Genomic DNA, 19,038 nt, shown 5'->3' with positions numbered 1-19,038 from the left:
TGTATGGCAAACCTAGAGCTTTGTAGTCCCTAAACTCTCTAGGAGGAAAACAGTCCCTAGTTTGTGGTGGCAAAAAATCTGGGAGTGATTATATTTACTTTGTGTCATTTTCCCAGTTGAGCAGTGTCATGAATAATAGCCGACCATGCTGATATAAAATTTCCGGAGGGCAGTCAGGGAACTATCTACTCCCTCTGGATAGACTGTTTACTCCAGCACCAGTACATTTCCAGAGCTGGTGTTTGAAGCCAAGTATACATGACATTAGCCACAATTCTGTGGTGTCTTGAGAAATATTCCTTTCTGATGTGCTTTCCCTCAAACAGCTCCATCCAACTTGAACACATAAGCCATGGTTAAGCTGAGGTGTGTACATTTCAGACAGCCATTGCACATTGAACTGGGGTTTGGTGTGGAGAAACAAATCAGGTGAAGACATTCCTGATGTTTGCACAACAACATAAGAATGCCACTTGAAACACAGCAGGGAGAAATGATTTCCCTGAGTTTCAGAGACTGCTCATGTGTACATTGCCTGAATATACTGTATGAAAGCAGGTTTAGAGAGAAAGGTAATATGGAAGAATCTACCACCTCCAATTATTTACTTTACTTATTTAGATGGACAAGCAATTTATATTCTGCCTTTCTAATGCCTGCTGTTGTTGATGATTACATTTATATTGTGATATTTCACCAAAGGGCAGCAAACTTGTCAATACTAAAATGATACAGTTAAAACTTCTCAAAGCAGTGGAAAACAACCTTCTAGAAACAGTGTATAACTATGATAGGTAACAGTGTTCTTAAACAGTAGTGTTTATCTTTTAACCGAAGTTTTAAAGCCTCTTCTCCAGCATCCAGCACTTTTGATGGAAACCAGGTGTGTTTCCTGACTGAAGACCCACAGCCTATTCCCCAGCTGCAGTAAAAATGCACCCTCTCCACTTTACCTCTACTGGGAAGGGTCAGATAAGAAGCTCCCTTTATACAGTAGCGTGGTAGAGTCTGGCCCTCTTATTATGACAAAATAAAATCCTCATGCAGGCATCAGATTTAAGTTAAATCATGAGAGAAGGGGCAGTGGCGGCAAGTGAAAGCTCTCCCCTCCACCCCATTGCCGTTGAATTTGGGAAGGCAATTGTCTGCTGCCTCATATTTTGCCTAATGGTAGGCTGGCCATGTTTTGTGTATCCACAAGGTTCCCTGCTTGTTTTAGACCCCCTTCTGTTCCAGGGTTCTTAAATGTTTGGGTGACCTCCACAGATACAAAAGGCTTTCATTGTGGATCTTTCACCCTGGCTTTTGACACTTGAGATGTGTATTTTTAGTACCCACCTTACCTTTGTAATTTTATGTTTCAAACTGTTTTTAATATCGTGTAATATTGTGTTCTAATATTAATGTTTTAATTGTTGTAACTTGCCCTGGAATCTTTGGGTGAAGAATAATAATTACAATATTGGAAGCTACAGAGATTATCCTCAACATCCCCTTGCATTATTCTTTAGCCTGTGTGAAGTTGGTCCATATACAGGACATGGATGGACTGTGTAAGAAGATGTTTTTGGGAAATCTTGACAGATCATGACACAGCAGCACTGAGGAGGAAGTAATGTCTACAGTATGCAAATGTTGAATCTGCAGAATGTTGCAATGCCTTTTTAACATCCCTAATAATAAAATGGATGCATATGCCTTCAATTTGCAATCTTCAAAGACTGTGAAACCAATGTACTTATATGGGAGAAGCTCCTATTGGGCTGTGTGGAGACTTTTGAAGAAACATGTATTGGATTAAGCTGCACAGTGCTTTGACAAGTTTCAAATTAGCTTTTTTATCCTTCTAGATTGCACAGGCCATATGCCACAGCAAATAGTTTTGCACACTGAAAAGTGGGTCAGGAAACTCATCTCTAAATTATTATTGTCTGGGGCATTTATCGTTGATATTTTTTCAATGGGGACATATTTCCCTAACCCAGGTTGCATATGCTTTTGATTAGGAATGAGTTCATACCTTCACTTTCCATACCTTACAGGCATCACTTAGTGCCTTTAGTATTCCTGTAATTATTAAATCCTTTCTGGCAGCTTTATTAGGCTTTATCTGTTCAACTACATCTATGAATTTTGATGGTTCTATTAGGTTTGGCCTCCACCACCCTCTTTCTTTCTTTCTTTCTTTCTTTCTTTCCGCATCTTAGTTTATTGTTTGCAGTTTTTGTCACTTGCTGAACAAGTCCCATACTTCAATGATTTTAAAATATATACCCCACCTTTTAAATCAATATGGTAAGGTGAGATACCAAATTATGCGTTTAAAAGCAATAATCCAGATTTGATCAACAGTCCTATGATATTCCACTTACTGTAGTGTGAGCTACAGCTTCTAGATCTTGAATTTCTCTCTCTCTCTCTCTCTCTCTCTCTCTCTCTCTCTCTCCCACACACACACACACACAGAGAGGAATTTGCAAGTTAAACACCTTTTATGTGATCCTGGTAACATTAAAGATAAGCTCTATCTAGATTATCACACTGCCGTTGTGAAAATTAATTAGATATCAGAACTTTGCCATTGGAAGATCATCCCACATTACCAGTCTTCTCAATTTAATTTCTCATTTTCAAAATCTCATTTTCTATTAACACAGAAACAGCTTTATATTTTATCTTCACTGTAGCCAACTGAGGCAGGCACCATTGTTCCTTTTTTCATACACAAGAAATTGAGGTTGGAGGTGGTTATTTGCCAATAGTTATCCAGCAAATCACTGTGATGACTCAGGATTTGAAACTGAGTCTTACATTTCCAAGATGGATAGATGAGTTTTCAGTTGCTCGATATGCTTAGTCAAGACAGTCTGTGTTCCTGTTGTTTCATTGGAGCTAGAAGTAGGTTGAGTTAGCCAACCCTTCAGCGACATCCTGTACATGTGGTCAGAAACATTCTTGCCTGTGTCACAATTTTCTTTGGTACGGGCATAACACTGCATGACTGACAGCATTTAAAAGATCACATTTATGCACTCACTTTTATGGAATTTATAGAATTCACTTCAACGGGAAAGTGGGCTAGCTTTATTTCTTGATACTTTTAATCTTTCTTTCTTTCTTATAATTATATGCAGTGGTGTAGCCAGCAAAAATACATAATATACTTTAGGACAGTGGGATAGCTCAGTTGCTAAAAGCATGAGGCTTTTAATCTTAGGGTCCCACATTGAGCCCCACAAGATTCCTGAATTACAGGGGTTTGAACACTCATGTTCCCTTCCAACTCTACAATTCTATGATTTTAATACACAGGATACACACATACACTTTTCTTTCTTTCTGAAGCTTTCACTGATTGATGTAAATTGGTCTGCAACAGGGATGGTTGTCTTAGGAACACAGGATGCTGCCTTATACCACATAAGACAAGTGGTGGTTCAGTATAGTGGCTGGCTCAGTATTGTCTACAATGAGTGGAAACAGCTCCCCAGGACTTCAGATAGCCCTCTCTCCCACTCCTACCTGGAGGTGCTGGGGACTGAACTGCATGCTCTACCACAGAGCTACAGCTCTCCCTGTATGTTGTGAGACTGATCCTCAAAGGTGGCCTTACCCAGCCTCACCCCATGGCTTGTCTTTTTATCCTTCAGGTTTTTAAGGCAGGGGTTGGGAGCCTTTCTCAGCTGTGTTCCCTTGTAAGCAATCTTTTGCGATCGGCTGGTAGTACAAGCTGATACATTTTTCTATGTACCAGATTTGCACAAAAGAGCAGTAAAAAAAAAAATCAAAAAAATGTGTGGGTGCTACCCCAAGCAAGGGCACCTATAAGTCAATTGTGGGTGTGCATGTAGGTATTTGTTTACTTGTGTGTATGCACCTTTCATATGTGAAATGTAAGGTTTTCCCCCAATAATTTTTTATTAAAGTTTGAAAGAAAATATATAAAGGTTACTATCCAATATATTTTTATCAAAGATAAAAGAAACTGATCTAAATAAAAGCACAAACCAAAAGGAGGAAAGGAAACGAAAAGGCGAGAAAAAGGAAGAGGAGAAAAGGGAAAGGAAGAAATGAAGAAAATGAGAACTTCTGATTCTTTATCTGTCAGCTACATATAGAAAATTATTCAAAAGATCCACTCCAAGATAACACCCAACAATTCCACTTACTATAAACCAATATTTTATTCAATCCTCAAACCCAGATATCATAGGTTCATTTGCTTTTTCTTGCAAAAAGTCTATAAGGAGTTTCCAATCTTTACTAAATATTAACAATGATTTATCACTGATTAAGCACGTCACCTTTGCCATCTCAGCTAAGTCCAATAATTGTAACAACCATTCCTCTACAAGTTTTTCAATATAGCAAATTTGCACCAATGAGCAATAATGTTAAAAAGCCAGGGAATCATTTGAAATTATTGGCATGAGAGGCTGCTTCTTCGTTTCCTTTCTGCTTTCCTTTTCCTGCCTCCTGTACTTGCATGGGCAAATTTTATTTTTTGCTTTTAATACAGTTGCTTTGTGGAATTGCCATTCTGCACAAAAAGTGGTTTTAATTATAAAGATACAGCAACTGGTGGGAAAGGATGCAGTGCACGGAAACGCTGTATCTAGCAGGTGGTGCAGTCAGTAAAGCAGCACTACGCTTTTTTGGGGGGGGGCACACAATGTGCTTCAGTACATCCACTGTCATGTAATGTGCAATTTTATATCAGACTTTCTCCCCTTATTGGATTATCTGTGAGGGGGGTGGGAGGTAAGTGGGAGGTGCCACTGAGGAAGAGGACACCATGTGTAAACCACAAAAGAGAATAGTGACCTAAGCAGCTTCAACATCACATCAGACTCCAGTCTGGATGAGGCCTTCCTCTAAAATGCAGGATCATTCACATTAAATTCCTGTTGGAGCAAAGTGAGATGGAGGTGCATTGGGACTATGTATCTACTAAATGTCAGCTTTCTAACACTTCTAACAAAATGTCAGAAAGTATCGTGACATTGTTGATACCCCTAGTAGCGAATGAGTTTGCTCGGATAGATGTTATCTTTCAGAGGGATACAGTACAGATCAATGTTTCATTCTCCCACACATCCAATAAGCTGCTGGGAAAATGTGGCAGAACCTGCAAGAGCCAAAATGAGGAGGAAGAGGGATGGGGAAAGTGGGGGAAGGGGAGGACAAAGGAGCACATCTTAAAGCTCACTCCCTAAGAATAGGTCCCATTGCATTTAATGAGACTTATTTCTGAGTAGGCACACATATGCTTGGATCTTTTTGGACCACATCCCCATTCGTTTTTGGATCTCATTAAAACCTTTGTCCCAGTGCTCTCTTGCAGCAGTAAACACTATGGTGGGAAAGTGGCTCTTTCTCTTATTTTCAAAGCAGGGCCATGTCAAAACAATTGATTCTGTGCATAAAAACACATTTTCTTGTTTTTATTTTGCAGACATTTTAAATTATATTCAAAGCCCATTGACTTTGGTGGGTTTAAAATGCTCTCCTTGGACTGAGGCCGTTCTGTTTCCTCTACACCAGCATGGTTGATTTAATGAATTATAGTTGTGGGTGTCATAAGATATTTTATTGTCACTTCACACTATACATTTAAAGTGCATTCCAAATAAATCCCTGTCCTACAAAGAATCATGGGAACTGTAGTTTTGGGTGCTGGAAGTTGTAGTCCTGTGAAGGATAAACTACATCTCCCACTATTCTTTTTTTTTTGGGGGGGGGTGCAGGATGGTGGTGGGGAGTGTACTTTGAATAAATGGTGTGTCTGCATTCTGCAGCCATAGATAAAACTTTGAATGGGCTCGATTTTTTTGTTCTCCCTTTTGATGCTAACTTTACTGCCCCCCCTTTCTTCCAAGATCAACTCACTGTTAGTTTTGAGCAATTTATACACAACCTGTCCTTTGAAATGAAGGTCTTTCATCCTCAATTCAGTTTCTAGGAGAAAAAAATACTTTTCCTGCTGCGTGTCTCACCCACCCACTCCGGTCATTCCCCCCCCCATACGTCAATGCTAGGGAATTCCACTAACCTAAGAAAGGAAAGCGCTCGGATATATGAGCTCTGAGCATCCTCTAATCTGGGCGACAATCTCATTTCACAAGTAGCGGAGGGGAGTCATCTCCATGAGTTTGAACCTGTGTCCTCAGGGGAAGGAAAAAAGTGGGGAGGAGGAAGTTTGTCAGGAAAAGGAGGGGGAGACCCTCGTTGAGCCGAAGAAGAATGATTAAGAGAAGACTTCGTTGCCTTCCACCCACCTAAAGTCGATAGCACTCCAGCGGACTGTCTGAGGCGGAACTATATAAGCCAGGTGTATGGCAGCCAATTCCGACGGCTGCGACGCGACGCCCAGGACGCAGTTTTTACGGATCTCAGACCAGCCTCCAAGCGGGGAAGCCGCAGGACCGAAGAGGCAACTTTGGCACGGTAAAGTCCTTTCCTCGCCCCTGAAAAGACTCATGACAGGCTTTAGGCAGGTCTCTCAACGTTGTTGTGAATGGACGGGGGCCCCTTGGGTATTACTGAGGGTTTCTGTCTACTAGTATATTTCTGCTTGAAATGAATCAGGGTGCCCTGGGGGGGGGGGGTATGAAGGAACAGTGAAATCGCTTTCCAGGCGATGCACCTGCCAAGGAGAAAGGTGAATGGAAGAAGTTTGCATTTGTGCAGACGCTACAACCACCGGGTGGGTGGGTGTTTCTGTGTTTTTCCCTCCGTTAGATATTTTTTTTCAAAGACAACACTGGGCGAAAGGGAGTTGGAAGAGACAGAACCCAAAGAAGTGGGTTTGTGAATAACTGAATTAATATTCTCCCTCCCTTAATCCTCATTGTTCGCTATATTTGGAGAGCTTACTTAGGGGGATAAAGTACCGAGCTTGGGAGCCCGAGTCCCTTCGTGGTCGGGTTTCCAATCTCTTCTCTCTTTTTCCGAGGGGGTCTGAAACATGGGTGTCCTCGGGAAGGTAGCCCAGAGCCCCACTCAGCAGAATGGGCAGGGCTGGATTTAAAGCGGTAGAGGTATGGGTGGGTGTAGGCGTAAGACCACCCAAATCAGAGCTTGAAGAAAAACCCCACCCTATAAAGACAGGTTACGAATCCAAATACTGTAGTTGCCGTCGATGAGAGAGGCGGAGGGATATTAAACCTGCAATTTTGCGAACACTTCGACCAAGCCCCATTTTATTCCCTAGGGTTTATTTCCGAGTAGACAAGCATAGGATTGCGCTGTAAAAAAAAAAAAAAAAGGAACGACGGAGGAATTTTCCAGAAGGGTTAAAAAAAATAAATGAGAATATAGTATTTCGCGATGCAAAAGATTTTAGCTGTGTTTGAGGGAGAGACAAAGAGAGACTTTGGTTTCTGAATATAATTTTGGGTTAAGGGTGTAATTTCTTAATAGGTTTGAACAGAGATGCTTAAAAATCGAAATCAGGTTGCTGCTTTCAAGTCCTGGAGTTCGATTTTGAACCGCACCTCGGATGGTCCTGGGTGCCCATTCTAGAAAAGATGTCAAATTACAAATCCTTTAAAATTGCCATATTCCAGGGTGGGGGAATCAATAAACTGGGGTAGAAAATCCAGGCGTTGTGCAGTGTTGGAAAAAACAAATAACTACCCCGCCCCATAGAATCACTTTCGAGGTGCGCGCAGCGTTGGTGCAACGGTGCGCTCCGGAGATAGCTAACCCGAGCAGTGTGTGTGTGGAGTCCCCTATTTGATCACAGACCTAAAGATCCGGGTAAGAAATAAGCAGCCACTCCTACAAATACATTCACAAATGCTCCTTCGGGAGAGGGGAGTCGGGGGGAGCCCCCCGCACCCTACTTGGCGCCCCCCTGCTCCGAGTTAAAACTCGTCCGTCGAGCGCTTTAAAGCCCCAGGAGCGCTTGGGAAAGAAAGCCAGGCAAATCCCGCCTAAAGCCCCGCGGATCGCGAAATGCGTGGCCTGCTGCTTAATGCCCTCCTCATAATCCGTGTCTATAAATGTGCCCTAAAGGGCTCCGGGGTCTAAAAGGGAAGCCGCTCTGGGCGGCCTGATGGTGGGCGGGGTCGCGGCGGCGGCGGCGGGACCAGCCCCAAGCGCCCCTCCCTCTTCCTCCCGCTCCGCCTGGTGCTCCTTCTCCTCCTCCCTTCACACGCCCCGGCACAGACCCGAGCGCGAAGCGAGCGTCCGGGCTGGCAACTGGCGAGGCACCCGCTGGGACTATTAGCGGAGCGCGCGCCTGGGGAGCTGGCCTGACACCCCTCGCAGCGGCCAAGCTGAGAGGAGCGAGGGCTCCAGCCACTGGAAAGCAGCCGCCGCGCGGACGCCCTACTTTCTCTCCCCGGCGCGGCAACCGCGACACGTGCCTTTGGCGCGCCCGCAATCAGCGGCGACCAACCCGCCGCCCAGAGCGGCCTCGCGCTCGCGGGGCTCGGCGTGTTGCCCCTCCGCTCGAGCCCCAGGCTGCGCGGCCAGTGCCGGCCCCACGATGAGGCGGGAGCTGAGGGCGGGAAGGGGCAGCAGCAGCAGCAGCAGCAGGAGCTAACTGCCGAGCGCTGCCTCCGCCGCCTCGCTCTCTTTCCCCTCAGGAGGCCGAGAGATGCAAGGGGCCAAGCCATGCCGCCGCCGCCGCCGCCGCCGCTCCCACGCGCTGCCTGCCCTCTTCTTCTTCCTGCTCTTCACCTCAGGACGGGCGCCCAGAGCCGAGGGCGCCGCCGCCGCCGCCGCCAAGAACAAGACCCGGGACCTCCAGAGCCCGGCGGCGGCGGACAGGAAGGCGCTGCTGGAACTCTTGCTCAGAGCCCTTCGCGAGAGGGGCAGCGGCCCCAGCCGCCCTCAGCACCAGGCGCCTTTTCACCCCTTGGGGGCCGAACGGGTCATCGCTCGGCGCTACACGACCGGCGGCGCCCTTTACTCCTCCGCCTCGGTGGATCGAGAAGCCAGAGTGATCTCGTCGTCCTCCTCCTCCAGGGAGCGAGCAGGCGCGCAGGCACCCAGGTTCTTCACCTCTTCCCGGCATTCAGGTAAGCGGAGAACAGCCTAACCCCTCACGGGTCTCGCCCTTCCTGCCCCATCGCAGCTTGAGTCAGAGCTCCCCCCTTGCAGGGGGCAGGGGAAAGAACACGACTGCCGCTGTCCAGGTGCAAAGCGCCACCTCCCCCCCCCTTTCTCAACCCAGTTCCTACCTGGGACTGAGATCTCAAGGCTTGGATTCCAGGTAAGCTTGAATGAGCCTCCGCCTTCCCTTGCTGATGCGCGCCTCCTCAACGCGCTGGTGCTACCTTCTGCTTTCCTCATCGCTAGTCGTTTCGCATAGTAAAGGAGAAGGCTTTAAAATAGGACCATCCCTGCTCACCGCTATTACATTGATGCAGCGGTCATCGTTTGAACTCAGGACAGAAGGTTTACCCTCTGGTTTACTTTGACCTAATGACTTCAAAATGACTTTATTGAAATCGGTGCTACTTTTAACTTTACTTCCAGATGACTGTTAGAGATAGGATCCGGTTGGTAAACAGCCAGGCTGACTTGGTGCTTCCCAAACATATTGCAAGTGGTAGCTGAGTTTTAGGCCATTTTAAAATGCAAATTAACCTGTTGCTTTGCTTACTGTCGCTCATGGTTTCGGTGTGTTCCCTTGCTGCTCTGGCTGTTTTGACAAGCCTTATTTCTCTGTCTGGCTCTCCACAGCCCTGGTTTTGTTGTGTCTAGTACAGAGCGTGGTGTTTGATCCTCAGCAGATCTCCCTAACTTTCCCTGCCTTGTCCTGAAAAGTTCCAGGGTATGCAAGGCTCATTCACTTTCAGGCTCTCCAAGTGCCTATTGAGCTGTTAATTGGTACAGGTCTTCTGAGGCTAAAACCTTAAGGCACAAGCCTTCCAGCTTTATGTACATAGCAGCCGGAGTTCCAGGAGAGTTTGCTGTTGTCTTTCGTTGTGGAGGCAAATAGACCCCAAAGAAATCCTTTTTGCAATCATAAAGGGAGAAGCAACACTGGCTCTTGGCATTTCTGTTCTCTATGTTCCCTGGCAGGAGGCACCCATCTCCTTTCCTGCACTGACTTAGTTTTTAAAAGGTGGAGGTTTCTTTCATGTGTTCTCAGGTCACAACCTGGCCCCTGGCATTTATTAACTCCCATTTTGCTTCTGGCTCCACATTGATCAAGATAAAAAAAAATGTATCTGTTGTTTAGAAAGCGTGTTACTCTTTTTAACACTCAGAAAGAGGCAAAGCCTACCTAAACAACTATAGTTAACATTTTTAAGGGCAAAACACAGTTGACACCAACCCACCACATTCCTGGATTTTTAGACAGAGGAAGTGATTAAGTAAGTACTTAGTTTTAGTGGTGACTTTTGTCAAACTTTTCCATCTTGATAATTTCTTTTCTCTTTTAGTGCCTAAGTGGCTGGAAGTGGAAAGTGATGGTTTGCAAATAAGAGGCACAATGCACAGAATGCTAGGTGTACCCAAGTCCCACTAAAATACATCAAATGAAGGCAGTGGATTTGATCCAACGGACGGCTTGTGTAAACTGAAGGAGCTCCTGCTCACCAGACAAGGCTGTCCTTATTTTTGCTGGTCCTCCTCCAGCTGTGACCACCCCATGTCTCATATCACACCATTCCTAAGGGTCTTTGGATGTCAGGATCGGGAGGCTGCAATGAGATGGAGGCAACTAACTCCACCTGGAGTTCATAGGACCTTGCATAGAATGATTTATGTGATTTTTTGCTTCAGTTCTGACTCATCGGAACTTACACGAGTCTGCCTTTGGATTGTACCCAAAGACAATAGTCATTTTCTTTCCCAAGAGCTGCATCTACACGAGGACAAATCTGTGTGAGTTCAGTTGTACATTGTATAGTTGTCAATGCATAACTGATATATCTGGTCTGTACAATGCCCTTGGGAAGTTTTCTGTCAGATGCACGCAAGTGAGCCACTCAATCTGCACTGTAGGCAAGGTGCTTTGGCAGTACAGTGGTACCTTGGGTTACAGACGCTTCAGGTTACAGACGCTTCAGGTTACAGACTCTGCTAATGCAGAAATAGTACCTCGGGTTAAGAACTTTGCTTCAGGATGAGAACAGAAATCGTGCGGCGGCAGTGGGAGGCCCCATTAGCTAAAGTGGTACCTCAGGTTAAGAACAGTTTCAGGTTAAGAACGGACCTCCAGAACGAATCAAGTTCTTAACCCGAGGTACCACTGTACCTTCATGGTGTCTGGACTAGGGTTGGTGTTAAAATATCCCATGCCAATGTGCTCTTGTCTTAAAATATATTCTTGCATCTCAACCATTTCTCCTGCTTCCTGCAGCACTGCGGCTCTAGATAGTAGAGGTGCAGCCACTGATGTAAATTAAAAAATGGATGCACATTTTATTTACATATACTTATTCCACCTTTTTTCATTGCTAAAGTAATTTAATTATTGTTAAATTCTCAGATACGTTCGACAGGTACAGAAGAGTTTGTTTTTCAGTGATATAAAACTCATTAAAGTTTTTCTTTTCTGGAGATAAACTATAGAGAAGCTAATGCAAATTACACTTTCATGGCCTTATGCAGTTTACACAAAGATGGCTGAATTTGTATATTTTGCTAATACAGGGAAATATTAAAAATCTCATGATATTCTAAGATACCTTGCTCACAAAAGCACATTTCATTTCCCAGTAAGTCCAAGGCCCTCTGACACCACTTTTATCATTATGCTTGGCATGAAGCTGCTACTCAAGAGCCACAGCATTCAAGTAAAATTTGACAAATGTTAAGTAAGTTTAGTCATAAATTACCACTATCATCTGTTAGAATATTTTCTGCAAACACACACACACAATCAATATCACAGAAATGGTTACGTCCAAATATGAAATTTTATATAACAACCTATCGTTGAAGGACTGCTCAGTTTCAATTGCCAATAAATTGCCTTTTCTTTTTACTTATTCCACATTTTTAGTTGATGTCATATTATCTACTCTGTGTGCCTTTTAGTTTGTCCTTTTTCTGATATAATATCAGGAAGATAGTAACAGACATAATCAGCTCGTCGAGCTAAATTAGCATAAACATGGCATGAAGAAACTATGGATTTTGACAATTATTTGTGAGTTATTACAATTGAGATTAGAAGCCATTGTTTTTAAACAACTTCCATTATTTTCTATGTGAAGATTTCAGGCTACAATGAGAAATTACAACAATTGGTCATTGATTAAGAACAATTCATTAGATCGTTGGGCTTTCTAGAAACTTTTCTCCATGGAAAACACAATACATTATGGTAATCTGTCCTTTTATGAACCAACAAAAAGACTTTAAAAATAGTTATTTTCTGTGGACTCAGCTTCTGCTGCTGATTGAGTTTGGAGCCCTTTAGAATTCATTTTGAATTCTTGCTGGAGCAGTCAGTTCAACCACCATTTTCCTTTCCCCCCATGTCTGCCAAAATGCCAGGAATACAGTCAGTGCAGTCTATGTTCTCAGTGGAGTTAGGATCTGATAACCAAAGAGAGAACCTTATGGACAATTATCATGGCAGTCTGAATGGCATAAAAGTAGTTTTCATTCCATTGGTACCACATTTCAAGAAAGCAAATTCGGCTATTAATATTTTATCCTAGCATGGTTGGTGGAAGGGCACAGCGCCCCCCCCCCCCAAGATGTCAAATTCCATAAAATAACACAGAGGTGGATTTAGGGGTGCATGAATGGTTTGCTCGCACTGGGTGCGGAGCTTAGGGGGCACCACAACTATTATGTAGAATGGAAAGGGGGAGGTGGGGGGGAATTTTGGACTTTCACAGGGCATTGCTCAAATTTGAGGTCCCAAGGTCTGCCACTGGTTAACATATCTTAAAGTGATCACATTTTCGCAGAGTAGTATCCAGTCTTGCAGCCCACTGCACCCTGGTGCAAACTAGAATGTTTGAGGATCCTCCGGAGCAAATTTAGAGGGGGCATAGGAGGCTGAAGAGTGGAGGGGAAACTGCTGAGAATTGCCACCCTGGCTTTTTCTGCTGACAAATAACTTCCATTTGCAGACAACATTGGGCACCACCTATATGTACAGTATTACGCTGGGTTTCTAATTTCATTCCATTTAACTTTAGAATTGTTCTGGAATGTTTACTGATCTCATGCTTTTATCTTCAAATAGCACACGTCCAACCTTTTTTTGTTTTGTTTTAAAGAAAGGACTACTTGGATATATAGTGTGTACTAGAAAAGCCTTCAGTAAAAGATTGTGAGTGGCATAAATCTGAAACCACTATTTTATTCTTTAATCAAAGTTTATGTTGGAGCAGCTAAATGAACTCCTGTAATGTGACCTTTTCATGTACATCAGGGGCTCCCATTCAGGTGGTCCATGGCATGTCTTTGGATTTATGGCTGAAGACCACAAGTGGTGCATCTATTGCATTAAATATCTGTACAGTATTGATTTTTAATTGTATTTTCATTGCTTCTTTTATTTCTTTTCTTTTATTGCAGTTTGAATTCCACAGAATTCAAAGAAGCAATAAAAATAAAATAAAAAGCCACAATTTTGTTTGCTCATTGACCTCTCAGCTCTACCTTTCTAACTGGTCCTATGCATGAAACAGGTAGCATACCTGAGGAAGCTACAGCAGAGGCCCTGGATTTCAGTTTTCTACATATCATCCTAAATTTTGGTTCTAGAACCACATTTTATTTGTTCCTGTCAGTGATGTTGACATGTGGAATGACTGCTGATGCCTCCCTAGCTTTATCTGCCAACCTATCTAGATGAAGTATGATATCTGTTACCTTCATGCCTGGCATGCAGGAACATCATTGTGCCATCTTCATGGCCATGACAAATCCAACTGTCTGTTTCCATTATAATCAGATCACTTACTATCAATAGAACCTGGGTCCCTGGCGGTGGATTCCTGGCACAAGAGGATAGTTGTTTGTTCCCTCATGAATAGTTCCTCTCTGATTCTCATTCTCTGTGACAATAGAGTCCATGGGAGTGAAATGCTTTTGGCATGTCTTTAAAGACCTCATCCACAAACTTCTCTGCCTCTCTGTTTCTCTAGGTTGACTACTTTGGCCTTAAGGGATCAAACTTGTTCCCTGAGAGGCAAGAGTTCATTGCACTAATTACACTCTCAAGGCTTCTGTCCAGCAGGTACATGTGCCATTCTGTGCAACACACGTGATACAATGGCTTTTTGTTGTTCACTTGGGAATTTGTAATTTGTAATATTACATTTTTAATTGTAATATTAAAATGGGAAAGAGTGGACTGTCTGTACTGGTCTCCTCACTCTGTTGCTAATCTCACACAGGTGCCCAATTTGCTTGTTTGATTTTCTTTGATACTTTTTCTCAGTGGGTTTGAGGCATTTTCTCATCGGGGGCTTCCTCTCCTGCAGTTTATCTTGCTTGCATGATTCCTTGCCCCTCTGCCCCACCCGATTGTATGACATACCTTATCGACAATATGCAACAAAATCCTTTGTTTTCAAAAACAATGAAGAATTTTGTGGTACTTTAAAGACTAGCACATCTGGTATGAGATAACCTGGTATGGATGGGAGTGCAATTCATCATATGCAACACTTCATCACAGATCTGATGAAGTGGACTCTCGTTTATGAAATCTAATGCTACAACAAATCTGTTAGTCTTTAACTGTGTATAGTTTGTGGACTTACTATGCCATACTTCATTGCCCATTCCTGCCAACGTGAATTCTAGCAAGCATAGTATTTTTCATCCTCTTTTTAAAAAACCAGAAGGTTTTTTAAAAACAAAAACAAAAAGTTCTTCTCACAGTAAGTTGAAGACATTTCCATTCCAAAGCAACAAAGCCTTCTTGGTGTGCTTGGTTGATATTTCTGACTCTGGATGGAACTGCCTTCAGTTCACTCTGATAAGCTATCTCATTTGCCACATTTCCTGTAAAAATGGTGGGCCCATACATGATCAGAGGTCTCGACTGCACAGAGCTGAAAACTTGGGGAAAGCCCTCTGCTTTTGCAGAAGTGCTTGGCTGCCATATCCTTCCCATCCCATCACCCCTCATAAGTTTGGGGAAAATATAGTAAAGGAGATGGTGATAGAAATTGGCCGATGAAAGAGCTGGTGGGTCTTGTCATGCATTGGAGAATTTTTATCATAAGCTGAATACTTTTCTAAGCATTCTCAAGGCTTGGGGAAAACCCAAACCAATTCTAAATTGAAATGATTAGTTACATGTGGATGCCCCACCAATGATTAAGTATAAGAATTGTAAAGCATGGTGAATTCTGAAGTTTGCTATTCTGTGAGACATACAATTGGTAGTGTATAGTTATACTTCTTAGGTTCCTTAGTTACTCTTTATTTTCCCTCATGACTCTCTTAAATTAATAGCCCTAAAACCACAGAGGTGGTTTCTACTTGATAGAAAATGTGAGAAGGTAATCACTTGTTTTAGAAATAGGAGCACAAATGTGTATTCTTATGATGCTTGAATCACAGCACCTGTTGTTTTTCTTGAATTCCCATAGTATGAGTCTTATTAAATAGTTATTGGATTGCTTCTTGCTTTGATTTCTCCTTACTATGACTGAGACCTAATTTATTTGCCCTACTTTTATAATGTCAGTTTCGAACTGTGGGGCTGACATGCTATCCCTCATTTCACTGGCAAACATCCCAGTCCAGCAAAATATACTACAAGCAAGCATACCATATACTAATTGGACTAATGGCTTCAAACTAAATCTCTCACAGTTCAGTTCCTAAATAAGCAACTGACCCAATATGTGTAGGTTTCTTGCTGATAGAAGGTTTTAAATTGAGAGAAAACATAACATTTTTGATCATCAGATATGCTGGACAGTGGTTTGCATAAATAAATGCATCAATCATCCTTTATTTCTCTTGCCTTTCTGACTCTGCTCTAACTTCGTTTGTTGTTATTTTTGCCTCCTCTGTGTCTCATATCCTCAGGGGTAGCATGGGGGGCATGGGAAACTGCAGTGAGTTGAGGAAACAGCAAAAAATTGGGAGCCCCACCTTGCACAAGCAGAAATGCTTAGTGCTTACTCAAAGCCACCACTGGATGCAACCCAATAATAGTAGTCTTAATAATAATATGAAACATTTGGACCATAAGGTCCGTTGCTCAAATTACAAGGGAACCAGAAGGAGCTTGGGTCACTTAACTTTTGTGGAGACTTCCTTAGTTACCGTTCACTATTTATGGGGTGGGTGGTTGATGATTTGATTAACATTGGAATAAGCGATAACCACTGAGTGCAAATGCACCTGCACTGGATACTAGAGTCTCAAGGCAGGGAAAATGAAACAGATGCAGAACAAAGTGATATTAAATGTCACATACAATTTTGGACACTGGGTGCCAGTGACTACATCAAAAGATACAGTGATAACAGGAGGGGGGGGAAAATAGATTCAGGCAGTAATATTTGCCTTTGAAACAGGATATATAATCAGAGTAGCAGCCAGATATGCATTCATGGATTCCACTCCCTCACTTGGATTTGATGGAAAGGAAAAACAGGTATTGGAGTCATAGAATTCTGATGATCCCATACTGTACTTCACTCTCCCTCTGCCCCATTGGTTTCATGTAGATGAGAGGTGGTTAATCATTTGGCTACATGGGAAAGATCAAGTAGATCAAGACATGCAAGTAGATCAAGATCTACATGCAAGTAGATCAAGATCTGCCTCCTAGGTCAAATTTGATACGTGTATAGTGTCTTTCTGGCATCTGTATCAAGGGGAACAATGGAGGAGTTTACCTTTGGGGGTGAAGTCAAACTATTGGAAGGTTGAGGTGTCTGCTGTGGCTGTAGAGACTGATACGGAAAAGACATGTTTTGTTGCTGGTGGGGCAGATGAAGGCATCTGGTTGTGCTGCTACAGATGCCCCATGGTATTTCTTCACTCTGCACTCTTCCCAGTGGTCATACACTGTGGTTTGCAAGCCACCCTGCACTGCCATTTAAAGCTTTCAGTTGCAAAGGCTTAAAAAGGAAGTGGAGGGAACCAAAGTCTCCCCATGCTTCCATTTCAAGCCTCCAGAATCAGGAACTCAAAGGGAGTGGAGAAACTTGTAGAATACTTTAAAATAGCCCCTGTGGTCTCCAGAGGCTCAAACAGGAGTATAGGGGCTACATTACGTTGTAGAAGCCTCTTTAAAGCATCTGTCACATGCAAGGTGCTTCAAAGGGTGTGTTGCACAGGGCTTTTATCCTTGCTCAGTGGATGACAGCCTGTGCAGGATTAAATCCTGTCCTTCTTCCCATCATCTGATGGGCAGGGAGGCATGGGTTCAGGAAAAAGGTCTTACAAGCCTAATTGGATCCCCTGGTGGGCCAAGACTGGCCCATGGGCTAGAGGTTCTCAACCTCAGTGTACATGTTAAAAGGCATGGGGGACAAAATTGAAGCTAAAAAGTCTACTCTCATGCAAAAGATGAAAAAACTGATTATTACCATCACCACTGCTACTACTATTAATTGCTTATACCCCTCCCACCCAGTTGGGATGCCCCAGCTGCTCTGGGCAGCTTCCAGCATAACATAAGCACAGTGAGACATCAAACATTACAAACTTCCTAATACAGGGAGTAAGGGATGCGGGTGGCGCTGTGGGTTAAACCACAGAGCCTAGGACTTTCCGATCAGAAGGTTGGTGGTTCAAATCCCTGCGACGGGGTGAGCTCCCGTTGCTCGGTTGCAGCTCCTGTCAACCTAGGAGTTCAAAAGCACATCAAAGTGCAAGTAGATAAATAGGTACCTCTCCGGTGGGAAGGTAAACGGCGTTTCCATGCGCTGCTCTGGTTCACCAGAAGTGGCTTAGTCATGCTGGCCACATGGCCTGGAAGCTGTACGCTGGCTCCCTTGGCCAATAAAGTGAGATGAGCGCTGCAACCCCAGAGTTGGCCACGACTGGACCTAATGGTCAGGGGTCCCTTTACCTTTACCTAATACAGGAAGTAAGTAACCTGGGAAAAAGTACAATAAAACCTGGCAGGAAATAGAGATGTGCTTTGGATATGGATGAATTCCAAGCCAAGGCAGGGTGCTTCTGAGAGATTTTGAGTTTGTCTGAGATGAAGCAGGATGTGTGCAAAGCTGCATAAGTCAAAGCAGGGACCCTTGAAATGCCTTGTTGTGCCTCAGCAAGCCATACATAAAAAGCAATTAGTAAATGTCTCCAAGCTAACCATATAAGGAAAAGACCAAGCTATGGCGGGAGGAGGGAAAGGGAGCAGCTTTGCAAAATTAAAAGACTTGTCTCTAGCTTAAGAAAAATTACAGGATCAAGAAGGTGGAATTAGCTTGTAATCAGAGGGAATGATTTTGCCGACTCCAGAATCACCTATACAGCCTGCCTAGCACAAAAGCCCTGGGTCTTATCTGTCTGCAGTTTGGCATGTGTCTTACTCTAGAGTATCTCTCCCTATCTCTTCAATTTTCAGACCAATTACCCACAAAATACTATGGAAGTTTAAGATATTCCTATTTATAAATCCAGAAACTATAATGGCTGCAATTTCAGGAAAATTACTACAGTTATCCTCCTAACATTTGTCAAGATTCATGTGCTCAGAAGATGTGACTTTGCCTGCAAATTTCATCCAATTCTATCCTAAAATAAAAATATCATATGGGAATTTTCTTTTTTTTTAAATTAAAAATTAATTGTGCCTAGCACAGATGTCCCTACACTCATTTTCCGTAATTTGCTAAGCTTTATCTGGGTGGGTGAAAATATAAGAGCTTGACATTGCTATTGAATTCTGGAAAAGTTGCAGATATTCTTGGATTTGCCAGTAGTGAATGGAGGTGGGTGTGGAGAGAAATGAAGTAGACATAGACTGAACTTGAGTCAAAATCAAGCAGCTAACAAAACACCACAGGCCAAGGTGGACTGTTTCCCAACACACCAATGTGAGATCTGAATTTTGTGATCAGTGTGTAGCCATGGGCAAATAATTTTGAAGGGCAAGGTATGCTTTTAACAATACATGGA

General features: G+C 43.3%; 1 protein-coding gene across 2 annotated transcripts in view; it reads left to right on the top strand.

The window, feature by feature from the left end:
- Nucleotides 1-6,135: 6,135 nt before the first annotated feature.
- Nucleotides 6,136-19,038, top strand: part of ALKAL1 (ALK and LTK ligand 1) — a 32,902-nt gene continuing 19,999 nt past the window's right edge. Inside the window, exons 1-2 of one of the 2 annotated variants that reach the window (XM_082234027.1) lie at nt 6,136-6,447; nt 8,595-9,029. In XM_082234027.1, the coding sequence (XP_082090153.1) occupies nt 6,336-6,447; nt 8,595-9,029 (547 nt within the window). In that variant the 5' untranslated portion in view covers nt 6,136-6,335. The remainder of the gene's footprint in view (nt 6,448-8,594; nt 9,030-19,038) is intronic. The other variant, XM_082234026.1, reaches the window with a different exon arrangement.

This window comes from Podarcis vaucheri (assembly GCF_965113315.1).
Source record: "Podarcis vaucheri genome assembly, chromosome: 8".
In the NCBI taxonomy this organism is placed as follows: domain Eukaryota; kingdom Metazoa; phylum Chordata; class Lepidosauria; order Squamata; family Lacertidae; genus Podarcis; species Podarcis vaucheri.
Note: the sequence above shows the minus strand (reverse complement) of the source record. Positions and strands in the feature narration are given on the sequence as shown.